This window comes from Heteronotia binoei, chromosome 6 (genome assembly GCF_032191835.1).
Source record: "Heteronotia binoei isolate CCM8104 ecotype False Entrance Well chromosome 6, APGP_CSIRO_Hbin_v1, whole genome shotgun sequence".
Taxonomy (NCBI): domain Eukaryota; kingdom Metazoa; phylum Chordata; class Lepidosauria; order Squamata; family Gekkonidae; genus Heteronotia; species Heteronotia binoei.
The window spans coordinates 122970689-122992799 of NC_083228.1; the positions used below are offsets into that span (position 1 = coordinate 122970689).

Below are 22111 nucleotides of genomic sequence, written 5' to 3' on the forward strand. Positions count from 1 at the left end.
TTCGTACATCTGAAAAACTGGTTTACAAAATCAGAGAGGTACAAAAGCCCAGACAAGTTTACTCTCCAAGACTCTGGAAAGCCCTTATCCTGGACCTGAGCACTATGACTTGGGGACAGGGGTAGAAAGCAGGGTTCTTTGCCCAGAATTTTCCCTTCCTGCAAGGTTGCCAACTCCATCTCTCTCTCTTTTTTTTTAAAGGAAGGAAATTACACAGGGTTGGTAAAATGCAAGCTATAATATACCAAGAGCATTTCTGTGCCGAGAATATCACATAATAGCTAAATTTGTAAGATGCTGTTTCACATGTAGGGTTGCCAATCCCCAGGTGAGGAGAGAGAATCCCCTCATTTGGAGGCCCTCTCCCCACTTCAGGGTTAGCAGAAAGCAGGGGTGGGGGGGTGGGATGTCTGTTGGGCACTCCATTATATGCTGTGGAGACTGGTCCCCATAGAATATAATGGAGAATCAATCCATGGGTATCTGTGGGGCTGTTTTCTGAGGCAGAGGCACCAAATTTTTAGCATAGCATCTGGTACCTCTCCTCAACACCCCCTCCCCCTAAGTTTCAAAAAGACTGGACAAGGGGTCCAATTCTATGAGCCCCAAAAGAAGGTACCCCTATTCTTCATTCTTTCCAGTGGAGGGAAGGCATTTAAAAAGAACATGGTCCCTTTAAATGTGATGGCTTGCTCTCCCTTCAGAGTTCAATTGTACTTGCCACAACCTTGCTCCTGGCTCTGCCCCCAAAGTCTCCAGATATTTCCTGAATCAGACCTGGGAACCCTACAATACAGTCAAGGTGACAGAATGCTGGGCTTGGCAGAATGGTAAAAAAAAAGAAGAAGAAGCAAGAAATAAAATAACAGGTCTCACCTCTGACTCTGTTACGTTCACTCGAGCCAGCTTGGGATCCAGGTTGTGATCCTGCCTGGGAACTGGGCTGGGAGCTGGGCGTGCTGGAGCTGGAAGAGCTGCCGCTGCTCGTCCTCTGTAAGGGGCTTTCTAGGATGGGCTCAGTTCTCCGCAAGTCAGGGTTGCTAGAGAAGGTAGGAAGGAATGAGAACAGCTGTCACTCTCTGAGTGACTTCCAGAAAGCTCACCGTAAAGTCAGTAGAGTGGGGTGGGTGGGAAATACTGGGTGTTGCTGCAGGCGAAATATGATTGGTTGCCACTTCTGGACACTTATTGACTTACTTAAAACACTTATAAACCTGCCTTTCTCCTAGGAAACTGGGACCAAGGCAAGTAACAACCACAAAACCGGTACCTCCTAAAAAAATCAAAATGACCATCAAAATAGTCAGCAATGATGCATTTTAAAAAGACCAAGCAGTGGCCTTCCAAAGCCAAAACCACTCTTCCTATGACCCAAAAGTTCTTCTAAAAAGTACAGTTTTTCATCCCCTTTGAAACTGCAAGACTGTTTGTTTTGCAACGTCAGCTATTAACTCCTCTGATGGTTCCAATCTTTCTTGTGTATTGCTGGAAATCTTTTTATGCCACGACTTTGTATGCACCATGCTGTGCACTGCTTGTGCTAGAAGTTCAGAAGTAGTAAGCAAAGCGACCAACCTCCACTACTAACAGGCTAATCCTAACAGTCACATCCTTGTAAGTCCATTAAAGCCAGTAGACCTAAAAGGGTGTAATTCTCCTTAGGATGGCAATGACAAGGGCTTCCCGCAAGGAGCCCTGGGTCCTGTCGCTTTGTGAAAGTGCTGAGAAATCGCTTAGGAGATTCTCAGAGATTCTTTGGGGTGGGGGTGAAGATAAACCTGAAAGTTAAACTGGTTTAAATTCAGACAATACCATGAAACAAGCAGCAGCAATAAGAGAAGTACTATATGTTGCTTTCAGCCATCCAACGATGTACCATTAGCACCCTTTTTCTATTTTGAAAACGTCTACCTTCTAGCTAAAACCCTTTCTTATTCTTTTGGGATTGCGTGCTTGTGTAGGCGCTACCTCAAATGACCTTAATCTACTTTATTTTAAACAACACGTCAACACCAGAAAGAAGGCAAACCTGAGACTTGCAGATTAATTATTTCCTTCCATAACGTTTATCCCTTAGCACCTGCAAATACGACTGTAGATGACATCTGCTGCGTTCCTATTTCCTGATGTTCCGAATTTTGTTATCTTGACTATTTCAAGCTGCAGGCAGCAGGCTGATACCTGACACCTCATTTGCCTGCTCTACAATGCCTCGCACCCCAGTTCCCTCCCAAAGAGAGACATAGCTTCAGCACCCTGGCAGCTGCACCAAGAGGTAACTGCCGAGTTTATCTTGAGGTAGCAGCAAGCCTCCAGATGGGCTGTTTTACAAGTGCCAGAGGCACTGAAGTTACAAGGGACCGCGGTGGCCCTCCTGCTGATTGCTGCTCACCCAAAGAGATTAACAGAAAACGGCACCGTCGGATAAAGCAGTCACAGAACTAAGCCCCCTCGTTATGTAGTACCTCTTTCTAGAGGCATCTTCACCCACCCCAAACTTCTGCTTTAAGTGATACCATTGCTGGAAAGATGCTGCATCTGGATGCAGGCTACTTTCCAACATTAGATGTATATGGTATCAAGGGAAGACAATGTCCACATGTAGGTCATGTTGGGGAGACAGAAGAGTGGTGAAAACCAACCGGCGTGGGTGTGAAGCCCTGGACCTGTAGCATCATTCCAATCCCAGCTGAAAGCCTGATCACATGATAAACTGCTTTTTCGCCTACAACTCCCATCAGCCCCAGCTATTGGCCATGCTGGCTGGGGCTGATGGGAGTTGTAGGCAAAAAAACATCTGGAGAGCTACCGTTGGCCACCCCTGCTATATTTGATTTTATTGTTTTTAGTCACCATGGATTCTTTTCTGGAAGAAAGGTGGGCCTCCCTGTAGCCAACGACTGCAAACTGCCATCAGAAGAACTGGTGGTCCAAGATACACCCCCCATGCCTGAGCCCTTTCCAACCCTGGGGAAGTTTACTACCATGTGGAGGGAAAGGAATCTGCTAACAGACGCACTAGTTGGACTGCTGTAGCGGGGAACAAGATTCTTCTTTCCACCTCTTGAGTGAGCAGAGCTTCACTCATGGAAGGGAACATATGAAGCTGCCTTATACTGAATCAGACCCTTGGTCCATCAAAGTCAGTATTGTCTACTCAGACTGGCAGCGGCTCTCCAGAGTCTCAAGCTGAGATTTTTCACACCTATTTGCCTGGACCCTTTTTAGTTGGAGATGCCGGGGATTGAACCTGGGACCTTCTGCTTATCAAGCTGATGCTCTACCACTGAGCCACCGTCCCTCCCAGGAAGGAAGGAGCAACTTTGTACTCTTGCCATCCCCACTGGGGCAGTAAGACTCAAGTGGCTATTAGCAGGTTCAAGTCACTCTGACCCCAGGAATAAACTTTCCTGGAGCTGGACAGGCTCCATGGAGGAGGGGAGATGGGAAGTTCCTGATCCTTGCACCAGCAAACTGTGGGATCCAGCCTATTGTTTGCCTCACTGGGGAAACTTATGTGTATTGATAGACTACCTGTACATTTCCCCAGCAGGGTCCCAGGAGATATTTCAGGTCAGGGTTAAGCCCCCTTCCCCAGTCTGAGCCAGGCCTCATGTACCTTGCAACTGTTTCAACAGAGAAGTCCCACCACAGGCGGTTGTCAGGATCCAAGGAGGACAAAGGGCAGATCTGTAAATAGGCCCTCAGTCATGAAGCCTACTGGGTGACCTTGGGGCAGCCGTTCAGCAGAAACTTCCAAGAACCCTATCAAGCACAAACCCTAGGATAGGTTGGATATATAAATATGACCCATATATATATATAACACATCACTAAATGTAGCCACAGAAGACTGGAGAGTAGCAAATGGTACACCAATTTTTAAAAAGGGGGCCCGGAGGGGAACCAGGAAATTACAGACCAGTTAGCCAAATGTCTGTCCCAAGCAAATTAGTAGAAACTGTGACCAAAGTCAGAATTATGAGCCACTCAGAGGAACAGAGCCTGCCAAAGGGAAATCAGCGTGGCTTTTGCAAAGGTAAGTTCTGCCTTACCAACCTTTTGAAGTTCTTTGAGAAAGTGAAAAAGCATTTAGATAATTGTGACCCAGCAGACATTATACAGATCGACTTTCAAAAGGGTGATAATGGCACCTCATCAAAGACTCATGAAGAAACTTAGCAGTTATGGGAGACGAGGATAGATTCTCTTATGGATTGAAAACTGGTTAAGTAATGGGAAGCAAGAAGCAGGAACAAATGGACAATTCTCACAATGGAGGTAAGTAAGTACTGAGATCCCACAAGGGTCAATATTGGGGCCAGCACTATTTGATTTGTTCATAAATGAGCTGGAACTAGGGGTAGCTGAGAGAGCCAGTGTGGTGTCATGGTTAAGAATGGCGGACTCCAGCTCAGAAACTGAAATCTCCAGAATTACCTGCAATAGAAGAATGGCTGGTGAAGATGGTGGAACTTGGGGAGATGGCCAAACTTACCTCTTTGATTAGGGAAAAGACATTAACTACGCTTATTGTTAACTGGAAACCCCTTATAGACTGTTTTGCATGAAATGGGAAAAAATGAACTGATGATTTATAGTTTTGAAAATTAAGAATAGGAAAACAGATTATAAATAAAGGAGAAGTCTCTTATGTAGCCATAGGGAGGGTGAATAGAGAAACTAAGCTGTATCATTCGTAGATGAAAATATACTCCCTTTTTTCTTTATCTTTTTAGGTCTTAATTCCATTCTCAGTAGGTGGGTAGGAAGGGTGTATGTGATAAATGCAGAATTTTAGAATCCCTTCACTATGAAAGACTGATTCTATCAAGATCAGCAATTCCTCTGACTTTCTGTTTGCGACCTGGGTGGGAGACAAGTACCCTTAAGCTGTCCCTCCTTGGATAGAATTACCTTGCCCTTATTGGCTGCGATCCTAGACGAGGACCCAATGCGTTGCCATTCCCGGGAGAGTTCTTCCGAGCTAATGCAGGTGAGATGGAAGTAGTTCGTTGAGGCACCTTTAAGAATGTGAAACATACTAGTTATTGAGACTGCACTGTTAAAATCAGGTCCCCAATTCACATCAGCTACTGAAGCAGATGGACACATTTTAAAAAATAATTTTAAACTTTGGCAGGGCAGAACTTTGCTTTACCTTTTCACTGAAATCTAAAAATGTATTGAATTAAGTGATAGCACATTACCCTGAAAACCATCGGAAGATGCCTAGCTGCTTAACATAAAAGAAATATTTCATTGACAAGCGGTTCTTTTCTACAGTGCATCATTACAGTAAGTACTTGCATGTTACAAAGCAAAAAAAAGGATTAGGGATCTCTAGAATGCTCTTACCATTAGATGATGGCAGAACGCCAACCGATCTGCAATGCAGTTGGCTGCACACCTCTTCTTCCTTAGCAAAGTGTTTGCTAAGAGATGGTAATGTCTCGTGTAGTACATTGTTCAAAAAGTGAATTTCTGCAAGTGGGGTTGCTTCCCTTTGGGCTTCAACCCCTCCCAAATGGGAAAAATTAGCACTAAAAATTGACCTGTGAAAGTCAGTGCTGTGCTAAGAGAGCAATCCTAAGTGTGTAGGGAGCACAGGTGGTTGATGGGGCAACATTTCATCCTCTTTCTGGACTTCCATAAAGTCTATTGACAATCCCAGTAGAGCAACAGTGTCTGTGAATTTAAAACCTTGCATTCCAATTATGCCTGCCCTCCATGATTTGTAACCTGTAGAAGGCAGGGATAAACTATTCAGTTCTTGCTGTGATGTAATGAAGGGACATGGTGGCCTGTATACTGAATAGCCTGGTAGGCCACAAGCTGCAAGCCCCAAATTACGCAGAACACTGAACAACTGTTCAGAGCACTGTTGCAAAGATACAACCTCTAACATGAAATGTGTATTCTGAAAAAAGGGTTCTTCCTTCTTCCCCACATAACTGCATGGGCTAAAAATGCAGGGATTCTTGAATGAAAGTAAACAGTGCTTAGGAGGGAAAACAGCCTGTGTAACAACCCTGGGATCAAAAACCAAACTATGGAGGCATGGAAGAAGGCACATTAATGTCCTACTATTTTAATGCCTAAAATTCATAAGATGTGTGCATGGCAAGAGACTCGGGAAGCTGCATCTTTTTATTGTCTGCCTGTCCACCACCACTGAGAACAATGTTGAACTGGAGGATCAAGAAACTAAGAGTGCATGCAGCCTCACTGGTGAGTGATTCTACTATATGAGATTAAGCAGATGCAGAAATGATGTCATGGTTTAACTTACAATTTCCATGTTTTTCAGAACAGGGGAAAATCTGTAAATGCCCCAGTTCAGGGACCTCCAATTTTCTGAGCCGGTGGGCAGGCACCTTGGGAATTGAAAGTAGCGACCTTCAAAGCCTTATGCAGCTTGGGACCAACGTATATGGGGGACTGCCTCTTCCCCTATGTGCCCCAAAGAGCTTTGCACTGAACAACTGCTGGCAGCCCCTGGCCCAAAAGATGTCCACTTAGCCTCAACCATGGCCAGGGCATTTTCCATCCTGGCCCCAGCCTGGTTGAACTTGTTCCAACTCAAGATCAGGGCCTCGTGGGATAGAATGCAAATTCCGCAGGGTCTGTAAGACTGAACTGTTCAGCCAGGCTTTTGGTGAGGTGGCAGACACCTGAATACCTTGGCCTCCTCTGCCCGCATTGCCTGGGTAAACTGTCCTCTAGAACTATCTTAGCATCTGCTGAATGCGCTCTGCTTTTAGTTGTTACGCCCTACACCAGAGGGAGATATTAGTGGACGCCAGAGATGGTTGTGTGCTTTCTTGTTTTTAATTTTTATAAGTCTGTTCTTAATTGCATTTATTATTGTTATTGTATCTCTGTAACTAGCCCTGAGCTCACTTGTGGGGAGGGCGAGATATCAATCAAAATATAAACAAAAATAAAATAAATTCTGACACAGAGCGGTAGGTGCAACTCAGGAATTGTTTTGTAGAAAAACAGGTGCCGGAGCTCCTGGGAGGGGTTGGGGAGGGGGGAAGATCTTCATTCTGCATTTCCAGTCAAGGCTGGAAACGCAGGATGAAAACCACTCACTCAATGCCACTTGGGCTGTCCAGGAGGCGTGGCAGCGGGGGGGGGGGGATCTTCCTACTCTGTTTCCAGCCTTGGTTGATGAAGACCAGCCATCCCACACCTCTTGGGCAGTCTGGGAGGCATTGAGGGGGGGAAGAGATCTTCCTCTTGTGTTTCCAACCAAAGTTGGAAAAGCAGGAGGAAAGCCCAGCTGGCCCACACCTCTCCGACAGTTGGAGAGGTTGGCTTCGGGCAGATTGGGGCCCTGGTGGGGGCTGGAGCTTCTAGAGCACCGCTCCGGTGATCTCTGCCCCAAACTGAGGTCTGGTGCAACTTCAAGATAGCTGCCCCAGGAAGTGGAGAAAACTACCAAATATCAGGGAGTGGGGACATGCATAACTCTAATAATAACTCTTCAACATGAGCAGAAGTTCTGTTTAACTGAATGCCTTTTAAAATGAACATATTGCTTTAAAATATATTACACACACATTGCTTACCTTCAGTCACACAGGGAACTTCCATGTGCTGTGCTGGCAGCTGCTGGCAAAGCAACTTCTAAAAAATCTGCACAGCTAACCAGGTCTTCAAAGGCCAATCAGAAGCCATGATGGGCAAAACCCCCATCTGACCCCACCCACTTCCTAAAAACACTTGGCGGGCACCAGGAAAGGTGTTGGCAGGTGTGATGGAGCCCAATAGTTCCATGTTGGGGATCCATCTTAATTCTTTCTTCTATAAAAAGGAATTATTTTGATGCTAGAATTACCTCATCACGGTTAAACCAAATAGACAGTTAATTCACATGGTCATTCTGCAAACAGACCATGGAAATAAGAAGTCAGTTGCTATGCAAGAACTCAAAGAAGACTAATGTGCACAGGCAAAGGAGCATACTTGTCTTCTTGCCAGGGCGGAATTCTAGCAGAAGCTCCTTTGCATATTAGGCCACACACCCCTGATGTAGCCAATCCTCCAAGAGTTTACAGGGCTCTTTTTTGTAAGCTCATGGAGGATTGGCTACATCAGGGGTGTGTGGCCTAATATGCAAAGGAGCTCCTACTAGAATTCCACCCCAGCTTCTTGCAGTGACCAAAGGACTGTCCCAAGACTCAATAAGCTTAAATTTAAGCCAAGCCTGTGCAAATTATTTTAAAACTTAATTGGTGCACAATGAAAAGTTCTCATCCTTCTACAGTTTGAGGTGACAACCATAGTTTTCTATTCATGAGTCTGCAAAATGTGACATTGTATCTACACAAAAGGGAAAACTGAAAGTTTGCCACATTATATATTCCACTGCCCTATAATGAAGAGTGAGAAAGCCGCCCTCCCCCCCGCCCCCCAAATTACTGTAGTGGTCAAACTTATGATTTGCATTCACATAACAATGAGGAAGTCAGCAGCCAGACTGTGATTATTTCGGCATTATCCTTGGTTGAAGACATACAAAAATGTAATGAACACTCACTCTTGTTCTTGAGTTTTATTTGGACAAATGATTTTGATGGGATGTAAATTCATGGCTTTGACTGTGTTAATTACATCCTGTTTACCTCGTTGCCTTGGAATTTCTAACTATAAACAAATGAAGGAGGTAGAGCTTGCAAAAACCAAAAATTGAGCGAGCAGCCTGATTATAATTAGGTTGCTGAAAATTAAACTCTGCCTCTAGAAACTGCCTTGCCATATTTCTGGCTCCTTCAAATTTGCCTTTTCTAACTGGGAAGCATTTGCTTGTAGGAACATGTGTGTCAAGGAACATGTATGCTGGCTACACATGTGTGTCTTTTGCTGCCAGAGCACGACATGAAATACAAGCCTCTGCTATCCTTAAACAGGAGAGTTAGTGCACAGGTTGCTTCCCATTTCCTACACAGAAGTACTTTCTGGCATCTGTTATGTTTTACCGCCCAGCCTTGAGTAACTAGGTCTACTGCAAACTTTAGGGGGACAAAAAAAAAAAAAAATCCAAACTCAGCAAGATCTTACAGCATAGGCTGTATCACTCATGTTCACCCATATATATCTTACTCCGGTTTAGAATGTGAGATCTCGTGTTTGTTACTTTGGAAAGAATTCTTTAACCCCAGAATTCAAGACAGCCAACTTCAGATATTGTGAATCTCCACACGTCTCCACAGTTAAAGACAGGGCTGCCAGCCTCCAGGTGGAGGCTGGGGATCCCCCAGAATTACAGCTCATCTCCAGACTGCAGAGAGCAGATCCTCTGGAGAAAAGGAATGCTTTGAAGGGTGGACTCTGTTGCACTGTACCCCACTGAGATCTCTGTCCTCTCCAGTCTCTATCCCAAAATCTCCAAAAGTTTCCTCACCTGGATCTGGCAACCCTACCCTCCCATCCCCTGCCTATGGCTGGGGGGAGCTGGCAACACAATTGCATTCAGGTGCCATGATAAATGATGCTTTGTTTAAACCAGCTGTTGTGCAAGGTCTAGTGCAGGGGTGGCCAGACTGTGTGGCTCGGGAGCCTCATGTGGCTCTTGAAACTCCCACTGCCCTGTTGCCAGCTTGGAGAAGGCATTTGTCTCTTTGAATCACTTCTCCAAGCCAAGCCAGCCAGTGGCCTGGAGAATGCATTTAAAAATTAAAGTTGCTTTCTTTCCACCTCTCCTTCATCTCCCCATCTATTTCCTTCCTTCCTTCCTTCCTTCCTTCCCTTACTTCCTGTCTTCTGTTTTTCAAACATCTAATGTTCATGTCTTGCAGCTCTCAAACATCTGATGTTTATTCTATGTGGCTCTTACATTAAGCAAGTTTGGTCATCCCTGGTGTAGTTGATCTGACAGACAACATTAGACTATATGTGGTTTCTTATCCTAATTGCCTCCTTTCCAACACTCCCCCCTGAAAAAAAAAGAAACCCCAGGTGCTATCTCAGGCTCCCTTACATGGCTGGTTTCTTGGTAAAGTCTTATTATACATGCAGCCTCCTTGCTACGCAATAAATTGAAAGGGAATGAGGCATTCTGTGGACAAAACTAGAGCAAGCCAATCCAAGCTCCCAGCTTCTGGTTCTTGAGCATCTCTTCACTGAATCCTTGAATCTTTAAACTCTGAAACAAAGGTTTGCTTTTTTACAGTCCCCCCTCCTTGTCTTGCCATTTTTCTGGTTTTAAAATTTCTCCTCAGAAGAGGCTGAAGTCTCTGAAGCACATTCATGCTTAGCAATCAAATGGAGGGTATGGACAAAAGGCAGAGAAAGGACAGGGTGTTCAAGGAAAACTTCATGATTAGCTGAATGCAACTGCAAAAACAAAATTTTCTGTTGATCTTAGTTTCCCCCTCAGTTTGCAGGAAGCTAAGAGCAATGGTATTATTGAACAAACTAGGATTTCAGCATTCAGATGTCACACCAAACCACGGTTTGTGCAAACCTTCCTTAGCAAGCCACATACAAACCACAGTTTAGAATCTCGATTTAACACCTGAGAACAAGCCACGGTTAATTGGGAAATCTGCATCCAGACATCATATTAAACTGGACTTTAATCAAACAACACTTTATAAATTGTGGCTGACTGTGGCATGCAAAACTAGCTAAAGAGTCTTGCAAGAACAGTTGATGATAAATGTCTCTTGATGTCACTACAAGCTGTTTCTTTGTTGTATGTAAATCTTGGGGAAAGTTACTGTGAACTGAGCAGTATCTAATCAATTAACTGAACCCTTGCTTTTCCATAGCCATACAATGTAGGCAAAGAGCTGATTCAGCGCGGGAGAAACTTTTAACAGCCATGTTGTAATTCATCCAAAAAAAGAAAGGTTATAAACAAGGCAACTGCATTACTGTATTGGAAAAGAGCCTTAATTAAAGAGCTACTGGCATCACGTCTTTTGAAGCCCTCGCTGAACGTTCCATCAGGTATTGATTTCAACTGGAGGCATGATGTCAGACTCCAAGCCTACAGGTCTGATCCAGTATGGCAAATTTTATACTCCTAACACTTCTCTTTATTGAGGGGGAAAAAGAAGGGAAGCCAAATAAGTGAGTGGCTGATTTATTCCAATTTCAGTAAAGGATTTGAGGACTTCCTTTGCAGTATTATTTGATGGTGTTTTGGTTACACGCCAGAAAAAGTAGCTAAGTGTTTTAGTTTTCTGATGTAAAATATATTCTGGTATCTGGTTTACTGGTTCACTGGATTTGGCAGTGGGCTACCGAGCTGGGGTATGTATGGCACAAGACTATAGACCTTGTACCAGTGTAAAGACCTGATCTTAGGTTCAAAGTCAAAGTAGAAGCTACTAGAGCTACTGTGTCAGTGTCTGCTTCTTCCTACGGCATGAAGCACCTCGCAAGATCCCAGACTTCATGGATATAACATCAACACAGTCTAACCAGCCTAGGACAGGTGGTGCAAGCACAGCCCTTTTCGTACAAAAAAGTCTAGGAGAGTGACAGCATGGCAGGGCCAGGGCAGAGCAGGTTCAAAACAGCAGGTCTCCCCCTACCAGTCAGCATACATGAAGCAGACTGAACATACATACATAGAAATTGCACGCACGTAAGCTTCTCAGTGTGATCAAGGACCCCATCTATTGCAGGAATCCAGGGCTATTTTTTGAGCAGGAATGCGCAGGAACATAGTTCCGGCTGGCTTGAAATCAGGGGGTGTGGCCTAATATGCAAATAAGTTCCTGCCAGATTTTTTTCTACAAAAAAGCCTGCAGGAATCCCAATTCCATGTACAGTTTTTGTTCATGTGTAGGCTCCATTTACAGAATTTACAGCAGCTCCCCTATTCCACATTATTCACTCCTCCAGTATTTAACAAGGTCCCTTCAAGCAATAAGAAGGGATGTCCTGCACAGGAATCTAGAATTTCCTTTATTCCCAATTGTGTCTCCAACTCAATAAATTAGATTAGATATTGGGCAGTGCTCCTTACAATCAAGCATAGGAAAATAGGACATCAAGATATGGTTTAAAATATTCTTATTAGAACCCACTTATTAACATCTATTTAATTACTATTCTGATCACCCACTGAAAACAATAACAGAAGCAGTTTTATCATATGATTGGTGTAGGTTACTTACTAATTCATACAGGAAGTGTTCTCCTTTGTATTACAGCTATATCCCTATAACTTCCTTTAGAGTCCCTAATTATCTGGTTACTGTAAATAATCCAGAACACAGACGTTTAATTCTTTTGGCAAGATGTATTCGCTCCCAATAACCAAATACATAGGAAGACTTAAAGGTATTCCCTGGATTGAAAGAAATTTTTCTTGTGCGTCTGGAAAAATCACCTCACATGTGCTGTTACATTGTCCTTAGTTTATTGAAGCTAGGTGTAATACATTGGGATCTTTTGTCAACTCTGACGTTCAGTGCTCCAGTAATTATATTATTCTAAATCTGTTGTTTTCCAGTGATGGGGGCTGGCTGGAAGCTGTTGCTAGATTTCTTGCATACAATTATCTTAGTATTTATTGTTTTATTGATCTGCTCTGTGTTCATTTCATCCAAAATCTCACCAACCTATGGTTGAAGGGTTTGAAAAAGAAATAAAGATACGTAAAGATTAAGAATTCCCTTTGTTTCCCCACAGCTATGATGTACTAGCAAACCTGCCACTTCTGATTATCACCTGTGAGATACTGAGTGGACTTAGTCGTGGCTAGGCTTCTTGTAAAAGTCCAGTACTTTTCTGGGAATTCTGGTATGAATACCTATACTCTGCAGCCAGCAACTAAGAGCCTCTTTGCACATATCCCTAAATAGGATCCATGATCAACCAAGGCTCCCTTGATGTGTTGTTTTCCCAAGTGTTGTGGGGCTAATATGTTCTGCCCTTAACGGCCTTACATGGTTATGGTGGGAGAAACCAATCAATGCTGGTGTAAATGGCATGAAATATCATGAAGTGCAAAGAGGGAAGATTGAAGGTGCCCTCGAAGATGAGCCGAGAGATTTCCTATTCCAAACTTTCCAAGTTAGCAGTGACTCAATTTTTACCTTTGGCGGAATGTCTTCCTCCTGTCGTAACCAAGAACTTCGGTCAAACTTTTCAATGCGAGGGGGGAGAGGAGGGTTTTCAGAAGTGGGGTCTGAGTTCTGCCTTGGCATCTCGGTGCGGTGAGAGGTCACCGTCAGAGCCTCCTGAAACCCAGCCATTCCCTTTGTGGGCTGTTCATGCAGTGACTGAGAAGCTGGCAAGGAAGGTCCTTGGGATTTCACACTGACCAGATGTGGAATCTATGCACCAAGTCAAAACAAAACCATCAGTATAAATGGAAATTGTTTTTAAAAATGTTGTTTAAATATGAATAGTTTTAAAGCATTAAAAAAAAACCCCTCTTGTTCCCCAATTTTTGGGGTGTGTCGGGGTAAAGTATATTACGAAAATTCAGGGCATACAGAGGGGTGTATCCAATCATTGGTGGGTTGCAATTTTCTCATTCCTTCCCTCCTGCTGCAGTCCAATGAATACTCCCAAATTTTGCTCCTAAGAGGTCATCAGACCCTCTGGAATAGCACAGGTATTGGGCTTTGCCCCAGACAATAGGGGATGAAGTGCAGTGGGAAGGTGGAAATGGAAGAAATTGCCATCCACTCTCTTGCAAATGGAAATGCCATTTCATTGGTGGAATTGCATGGCTGGATACACCCCATTATTAAGCAGGTTAAATTTTTTAAAAAATGCTAAAAATGAGATTCCACTGTAATTCTGTCCCTCTTTATATATTTATTATAGTATAATCTTTAACTGTATGACCATGTGTTATTTATGAAATGGCTTAGGAAAATTTTAAGATGAAATGCAGGCTCAGCTTTCCTTGAAAACATAGAGAAGACTCGATTTCCTTCAGGCTTCTTTAAGCTTTAATGGCGTTAACCATGTCCAAGATGGAACATCCTAGGTGGTTTTGTTGGCCTGTTTGTTTTAAGGAAAAAAATGCATAGAAGAAAAGGGGCTGTTTCAAGAGTTTCAGGCTCTGAGAAGCTGCTAAACTTTTTTGCATTGATTTATTGCAGTACCATAGGCATCATCACTACACTCGGTTTAGGCAGACTTATTTGCAAAGTTGATGTTTCTTTATATTATCTGATATTCTCCTTCCTGAGGGTAGACAACCGTGCTTTTCTGGGCAACTCAAAATTGCCTGAAAAACTATACCTGAGAGTTACAAATAGGAACCTTGGAGCTGTTTGATCCGACCCATGTAGCGCTCACTGCTGTGCCTAAGTACAGTTTACTTCTCTTGGAGCTTTTAAATTCTGTACATGGAAAGACCCAACATCATCTCTAAGATGAGATCCCACTAGGTCCAAATCAAAGCACTGCTCTTTATTATACTGGAGATGGGGGTGGGGAAGGTTTTGTTATGTTTTGTTTTGCTGCTCCGAGTCCTCCTAATGAGAACATTTGACTCCTGTGAAATTAATTTCAAGATGGATCAATGGCATAGACTGAATGGGAAAAAAGCTGAAAATATGATGGGAGTGGCTTTTCTAAATGCCTCTAAGGTTCTGTGAGTTCATTTGGTTGGAAAAGGTCCCATCTGGGACAGAAAGATTGTCATACTGGAACAGACCCAGGTTTTATAAACGTTTCTTAACTTTGCTCTTCAAATGGCAGCATCTACTTGGTGGTTCCCAACAAAGAACAAATACTGAGTATCCCACTTTCCCTTCAGAAAGTTCAGAGATGCTTACAAGAGAATCCCAGGCAAACTTCCATCCAGGCTGAGACTGGCTTAAGTTAAACAGTGTAATGGCACAAGGGTATGATATTCAGCAGAAGGAAGGAGGAAAAGGATGATTGTGATTCTGGAACAGAACTAATGATCAGGTTATGAATGGCAGGAACCATAAGAATGCAAATACTCTCCCTTATTCAATTGCATAGCCCCAGTTATTTCCTTTTAAGTCACACTCTCAGGGCTGTTTCCCAGATTACACGGTAGCAAACCCCGATCTATAACCGCCTGTATGACACAGACATGCAGCTAATCTGTATAATGTGCATGTTTCTAAAGACATATATGCTTTGTTATTTAAGAGGGGTATGCATTTTAAAAAATCCTGGATATACACTTAAAACATGTAAATGCTAGAAATAGCCTATTCTACTGATGCTGTAGAGGAAAAGTAACATAAAAATGAATAGCTTGGATACCCCAGAGGCATTCAGCACTGGCTTAACATCAGGCTGCATGTAAATATATAATGGAGTCTTTATGTCAGAACCAGAGTTCAGGAGCTTCTTGTCCTCTCAACATGAATAATCTCAAGGTGGGATAATACTATTTCATCTCCCAGGCTTGTTAAGATACTACTTAGTCCCTGATTTTCCCTGGAGAATGAGGACGGAGGGGGGTGGGGTGGGATCAGGCTTCATATTCACGTTTGCTTTACCCTCAACTCCCTAGTCCCCATAAGACACAGTGGGGTTTGCCAACTTCCAGGTAAGGCCTAGAATTCTCCCAAAATTACAACTAATCTCCAGACTACAGAGATAAATTTGCCCAGAGAAAATGCCAGTTTCAGAGGGTAGGCTGTATGGCATCAAATCCTTGCTAAGTTCCTTCCCTTCCTCAAACTCTACCCTTCCTCAAACTCTACCCTTTCCAAACTCCCAAATCTCCAGGAATTCCACAGCACAGAGTTGGCAACCCCAAGGCCAAGAGATGGTAACACCTGTTCTGCTTATTTGAATGTGTGATTTCCCCAAAACACTCCAAAATCAACAAGAGTTGCTTTCCCAGGTGGTTTTTGCATATGGCAGTTCATGTGTGCTGACAGTGAGCCCCCATAATGCCCAGGAATCAACGCATAACAACTTGACCCACTTACAAACATTTACAAGACTGGTTCAGCAGGCCCAAATCAAATGAAAAAAACAAACAAATTCCAATCAGGGATGCATTTAATGTATTATTGGCTGCTGGCATGCTAAACAAATGTTTGCATGGTTTACATCTTTTTTTTTTTATTTATATCCCGCCCTCCACTCTGAAGAGTCTCAGAGCACCTCACAATCTCCTTTACCTTCCTCCCCCACAACAGACACCCTGTGAGGTGGGTGGGGCTGGAGAGGGCTCTCACAGCAGCTGCCCTTTCAAGGACAACCTCTGCCAGAGCTATGGCTGACCCAAGGCCATGCTAGCAGGTGCAAGTGGAGGAGTGGGGAATCAAACCCGGTTCTCCCAGATAAGAGTCCGCACACTTAACCACTGCACCAAACTGGCTCTTTGGTTGCTGAAGTGCTTTCAGGCAAACTCTACCTTGCTTGAGAATCCTTTTGGTGGTCCTTTGTGGGTTGTGTATGACCAGCAATGAATACAAGCTGCTACTGTACCTGTGGATCCACTGGTCTGAGCAGAGGCGGCGTCCGAGCAGTCTGTACCCCGCTAATACTGAAGGACTCTGACCGAGGAGGCAGGTTTGGATCGGATATCCTGTTAGCTACTTTGTGAGGCATTGCTGGAGAACTCTGCCGGTTGAGTCTGGAGCGCTCCTCGACCTGAGACAACAGGGAGAAAAGAAGCAGTGCGGTCAGGTTCTTTGACTCAACCCCCCAGTGTGTATCCTGAACCTGTACAGCCATTTCCTCACCTCAAATTTCTATGCTGCAACCCTCAGATCATCGGTTAATGCTCAAACAAGGGTTCATGTTGCTACCACAGGACTTTCATATTGGTGGAAAATAACACTATCCAACAAAAAGCAAGTAAATATATTGTTCAGCTCGTAAATTCCATTCAGTGGGTAGGCAGTGAACATACTACACCCAGATCTCTAGATTCATCTATCGCATTCAAAGAATCCATTGAGAAATGGGTCTGTAGGGCTTCCTAGAATGTAGCAAAGAGTGAGAATTAGCAGGGAGAGTTAAGTGAACATCAAAAGGGCATGCTGGATGAGACAGAAAGCAGCAGGAGAAAAGCAAGTGAAGGGTTGTGCATGTGACAACAGAGTAAATGAGAAATTAAGCAGGGGAGAACAGATTAAACTGGAGCTTGCCAAACACAGAAGATGAAATTGTAACTTAACAGGAAGGGTCTTTGTGCTGGGCACCTCACTGATGGTTACAGCAGGCAGCTGCGTGGACTGAATAAAAAACCTACACCTATCACTTGCAATCACTCTGTGGCATATTGTTCCTTTAGAGCAAACAGTGATGTAGCTTGCATACTTTTCAATATGCAAAAGAGTGTCACATTCTAAACAGCGCAGCAGCTGTAACTCTGGCTGTAACATAAAGTAGGGGGGGGGAAAGATACAAAACCTATTTAAAAACTGAGATGTGTAAATATAGGTATATGTATACCCCGCAAACCACCACAGCTTGGGTTTGGGGACTGGAAGGTAGAAAGAAATGTGTACTTTAAAAGCGCAATTTAATCATTTGTAAACATGACTTGTGGTACACATTAAACGAAATGGTTTACAACTGTTCCCCTCAACTTCATTAACTGAGACCACAGTCAAGATTTACAAATTATTAGTCAACATGAAATTTGCTCTTGCTGCAAGAAGAAGCGACGTCTCTAAGTCATGACACAATTGCTTAATGCAAAATGATGAATGAATGCAAACTGGTGAAACAGGAACAGTATAATTGTTGTTGCTTCAAGTTACGACCAGGGCTTGTTCCTGAGTTAGCAAGGTATGAAGTTCTTTTTAATTTAATTTCAAAAACAAAACAGATATCTGAACATTGGTAGCTGAGCCTTTCCACCGTGATTTTCTTTCCCTTTACCCCAGCTGAAATTTGTACCCATATAAATTTCTGCTTTCCCCATTATGAAAGTCCTTTTCCCCTTTGCAAAGAATGAACAACATCCAAGAGCTACAGCATGTGGTGAACAACAAATATGGTCAGCTTTACCAAATAATTCCCAGGGTCTGGTGACGTGCAAAGCCTCATTTTGATCCAAATTCCTTTTAATTTGGAATGTCACAGTGCCGATCCAAATCTCTACAAAATGGCTATACAGGCTTCCTCGGACAGTTTTCCTCAGCATGTCTTGAATGCAGCCCCAGCCCAAGCAAATTGCTCAATTTATATTGCTCTGGGAGATTATAAATCATAGGCAAGGAAATGAATTTTTAACGCCGCATCATAAAAGCCACGACCACTGATGGCTGTCATTTGCAGGATTTCAACCATTTCATTCAGAGACCTCCTCGTGTGGGCCCACCAGCTGCAGCGAGAAGACCAAGCCCCATGTCATCAGGAGCAGGCAGCTGGAAAGGGAGGGGCATGCAAAGAAAGAACACCAGGCAACCGCCAGCTTGGCTTTTGCAATCCCAAAGACTGCATATAAAGCCCAGCATATGCAACACTAAGGAATCCCAAGCTATCTCTTATAACCTCTCCTTTAAGTTTCAGCAAGGCAAGCCCAGCAGCAAGAGTGCAGATCCAGAAGATACCACCTAACCAAAAAGAGCTGAGAACAGCACTTCCCAAACCGTGTGTGCCACAAGAGCACACGGTGAGAAATAAATTATGTAATTAACTCCATTGGGAATCCAAAGTACTTATCCATAGACGAGGTTTCTCTGTTGCATCTCTGCACAAGTCACTGGTTTGGTTTCACCCCCTTCCGATCAACATCTTCTCTTCAATCCGATATAGAAATGTAGCAGTGGATTAACCGATGCTTAGATGAACCATATTCAGAATAGAGACGTGCTCAGAAATACAAGGGATGAGCTCCACCCTCTTGAAGTAAACCATCTCTGGTGAAAGTCTGATGTGCGCCCCGGATTTTCAAAAGTCTCACAGTTTGGGAAACACTGGTCTGGGGGTTGGAGAAGCTACTGCTTGCAGTTTTCATCCCAAGAGGAATCTTACCTCTTCTAGTGTCATAAAGGACAAATACCTCAGCAAAACAGTTGTGAAAATGGCAGCAAGTAGGAAACTTGCGTATATATGAAGCTCTTCGGACCAGAACCAGCAACTACCTGGATTAGAAGATAGTATGCTGATGCAGAAGTATCAAGGTACAAATCACTGATCTTGCAGTTGTGATGTAGAAAAAAAATGTAATCTCACAAATTACAAGTATGAACCATTTAAGGATGCCAAACCTTTATCTGAAGAAAACTCTTTCCCCTCCCAAGAATGCTTACCAGATATTTGTTTCGAAGCCAACAGAATTAATGTTACATATTTTGGGGTTGTACAACTTAATTTTTTCCCTACACAATAAACTGAAGCTCTTACCCTGCACTACAGGAATTTGGCACTTCACTACAATTTGTATTGGAAGAAGACTTCTAAATGGCAACACATTAGCGAAGTGTATTCTGGGACAAAATCCAAGAATTCTACGTGTGAATCAAACCTTCTCTGGCAGCACACTATCACATGAGAAGATTAAAATAACTTTAAAGTATGGTGACATGACATCATTGAGTAAGTCAAAGCCATTTTGTTGCTGAATGAAACTGACAATGAAGAGATTCCACGTCTGAACCAATGGTGGCTTTCAAAATGGCAAGTTTAACACCAGAGACCAGGTAAAACTTTAAGGATGTTTCTTCTACACAATGTTAAGCTCAGCCAAGGGTGTTTCAGGCTAAGGCTGGTAGACTTTTCATTTGGCTATTCATGCAGGATGGAGATTTAAACTGCACCTCTCAAAAATGAACCTTAGGGCCAAACTATGCAATACAAATTTTAACAATCCTCTTTCCCTGCACCCATGGCATGGCTTTTAAAAAGGATCTGGAGACCCAGGTTGAAGAGCAATTCAAAGTCTTCTTGACCAAGCAACTCAACAAATCACAGTTGACTTTAAACCAGTGTAGCTTTTATTTATGTGGAGAAACAAAAGTGAACAATTTCGGTTGCAACTGGGATCACAAGCTGAAGCTCTTCATGTCCAGGACCACTGTCATCTGGCAGCTCTTTTCCAGGAAAGAAACTTCACATAATAACAAAGCTGACAACACCTTTTCATACACAGCTCCTCTTGTGAATCAAGGTTTCAGCATAAAACTGAGCAGACATGGAATAATTGGCCCAAGATTTGAGATTATTAGAGAAGAACTGGTTATTTCAAATATGGCTAAATCCATTTATGATCCTAATGAGATGCTTGAAAAACCTAGGGAGTACCGCTGAAGTAGAAGCCTGTTTCTGATATCTCTTGCTTAGATGGCTGGCTTATTTTGCAAGCTTTGTATTCCCTTTTAAATATTTGGAAAAATAATCCCCTCCGCTGCACCTGACTCTCTTTGAATCCTGGATCTGAAGTTCCTCCCATTTGAATCTTGCCAGCTAGTTCTATATTAGCACATTGGCTTATTGCCACGCCCACCAACAAGGGAGACCAATTTCCATCAGGATGTTCCGCTGCAAGAGAACATTATTTTTTAAAAATAGCAATGAATAATGGTCCATCATATTGAGAAGGAAGTATTTAAGGATCCTTCCAGAATGTGGGTCCAAATATCCTTGACAGAACAGGGAAAGGAACAGGTTATGGTTGCTACTCAATCAAGTGTATCTTAGTTAATTAACAAATTATATTAGTTGATTAGTCAGATTGTATCTGCATAAGTTTGCACATAACTAAAAACAATATTTCTGAAAGGAAAATATATGTTCTCTTTTTCAGTGATGATGAGTTGCATCGCCATCTTTGAAGAGGTGTTCCCTTCTGTGTATGAGCTAGAAGGCTTTGGAAAAGGTGCCTGCCTCCTGTGTTATATTACAACACTTGGTGGTGGGCTCTCCTTCCTTGGAGGTTTTTAAACAGAGGCTAGATGGCCATCTGTCAGCAAAGAAGTTCCTGTGAATTTGGGGTAGGTATTTGTGAGTTTCCTGCATTGTGCAGGGGGTTGGACTAGATGACCCTGGAGGGTCCTTCCAACTCTATGATTCTAACTCTTGGTTTTATTAGTCTTACATTCCACTAATTGGGAGATTCTTTGACTGATTTAAAAAGTTTTTTTACACAGTAATCTAAACTAAGCATTTAATTTCCATCCATTCCTGTCTATTTATCTATTTATTTTTACATCACCTTTCCTCTAGTAAGCTCAAATGGCTCTTCAGTCCATTCTAATTGATAAAAATGTCGCAGTGCCACATATTAACTCATTTTTTCTGAAAAGCATTTCAACAAGATGACAGCAGAAACGATGTTCTAGTCATCCGGGTAGTTTGTTTGCATTTGTTTATTCAAAGCAGAACTGCATCAGGTTCCCTGCGTGTATGTTGTTCAACCATGGCATGAACCCCTTTAGCAAGCCCCATGACAGCAAGAATAGTACACTTAATCAGAAAACTGGAAGAATTAGCCCATTGGAAACAGCTTAAAGCGATGCCGTCCAGCATCTCGCAGATCAGGAGTGCTTGATGATAGAGACAGATAATTATTCGCTTGCAAACCCGAAGCCCTTTTGGCATTAGGTACTTGAGGAAAAGGCTTAGAGGAACAACAGGAGGAGCTAGAAAATGATCCCAGAGCCAACTGCAAAGCGGTACCATCAGATTTACTGTGGCAAGCACTAGAAGGATGGATCAGATCCGAGTTGGAAGAGACCGAAAGGGCATTTAAAGATGATGAGCGAATGCCAGAAGACATAGATACATTCAGCTGAGAACTGTGTGAAAAATGACCCCCAGCAGGACAGGGCAGCTCATCCATGCTTATGATTTTTCTCTTCATTGCCACCTGATGCTTTCCAGTAGGAAGTGGATTAAGATCTAGAAGGCTCTCTAAAGAAGCAAAGAGCTTCTTCTGATGACCTGGTACCTTCACATTTCTTCCAGGGAAAGAAACACCTAGGTCTAGGTTATCATATGCTGCCAAAGATGGAACACTTCTTGAAGGAGCAATGACATTTGGGAACAAATGCGAGGAAAGGTGCTTTCTTCCATTTTGTCCAGCATGTTCTTGGAAGTTCATTTTGACTTTAGGGGGAGGCAAGGGTGGCTTTCCTGTTGGAATATGAGGAGAAGAAAAGCACTTGGCCTCTATCTTTGACTGTCTTTCAGGGCTGCACCCTTGAGACCGAGACCCTTTGGAATACAGTTTGTT

General features: G+C 43.1%; 1 protein-coding gene across 5 annotated transcripts in view; it reads right to left on the bottom strand.

The window, feature by feature from the left end:
• TNIK (TRAF2 and NCK interacting kinase) overlaps window positions 1–22111 on the bottom strand; it is a 373221-nt gene that overhangs the window by 49727 nt on the left and 301383 nt on the right. For 4 of the 5 annotated variants that reach the window (XM_060242507.1, XM_060242505.1, XM_060242506.1 and 1 more), the window contains 4 exons: window positions 16411–16575; window positions 13065–13304; window positions 4918–5024; window positions 877–1040 (listed from right to left, as the gene is read on the bottom strand). In XM_060242507.1, coding sequence (XP_060098490.1) covers window positions 877–1040; window positions 4918–5024; window positions 13065–13304; window positions 16411–16575 — 676 coding nt within the window. The remainder of the gene's footprint in view (window positions 1–876; window positions 1041–4917; window positions 5025–13064; window positions 13305–16410; window positions 16576–22111) is intronic. The other variant, XM_060242508.1, reaches the window with a different exon arrangement.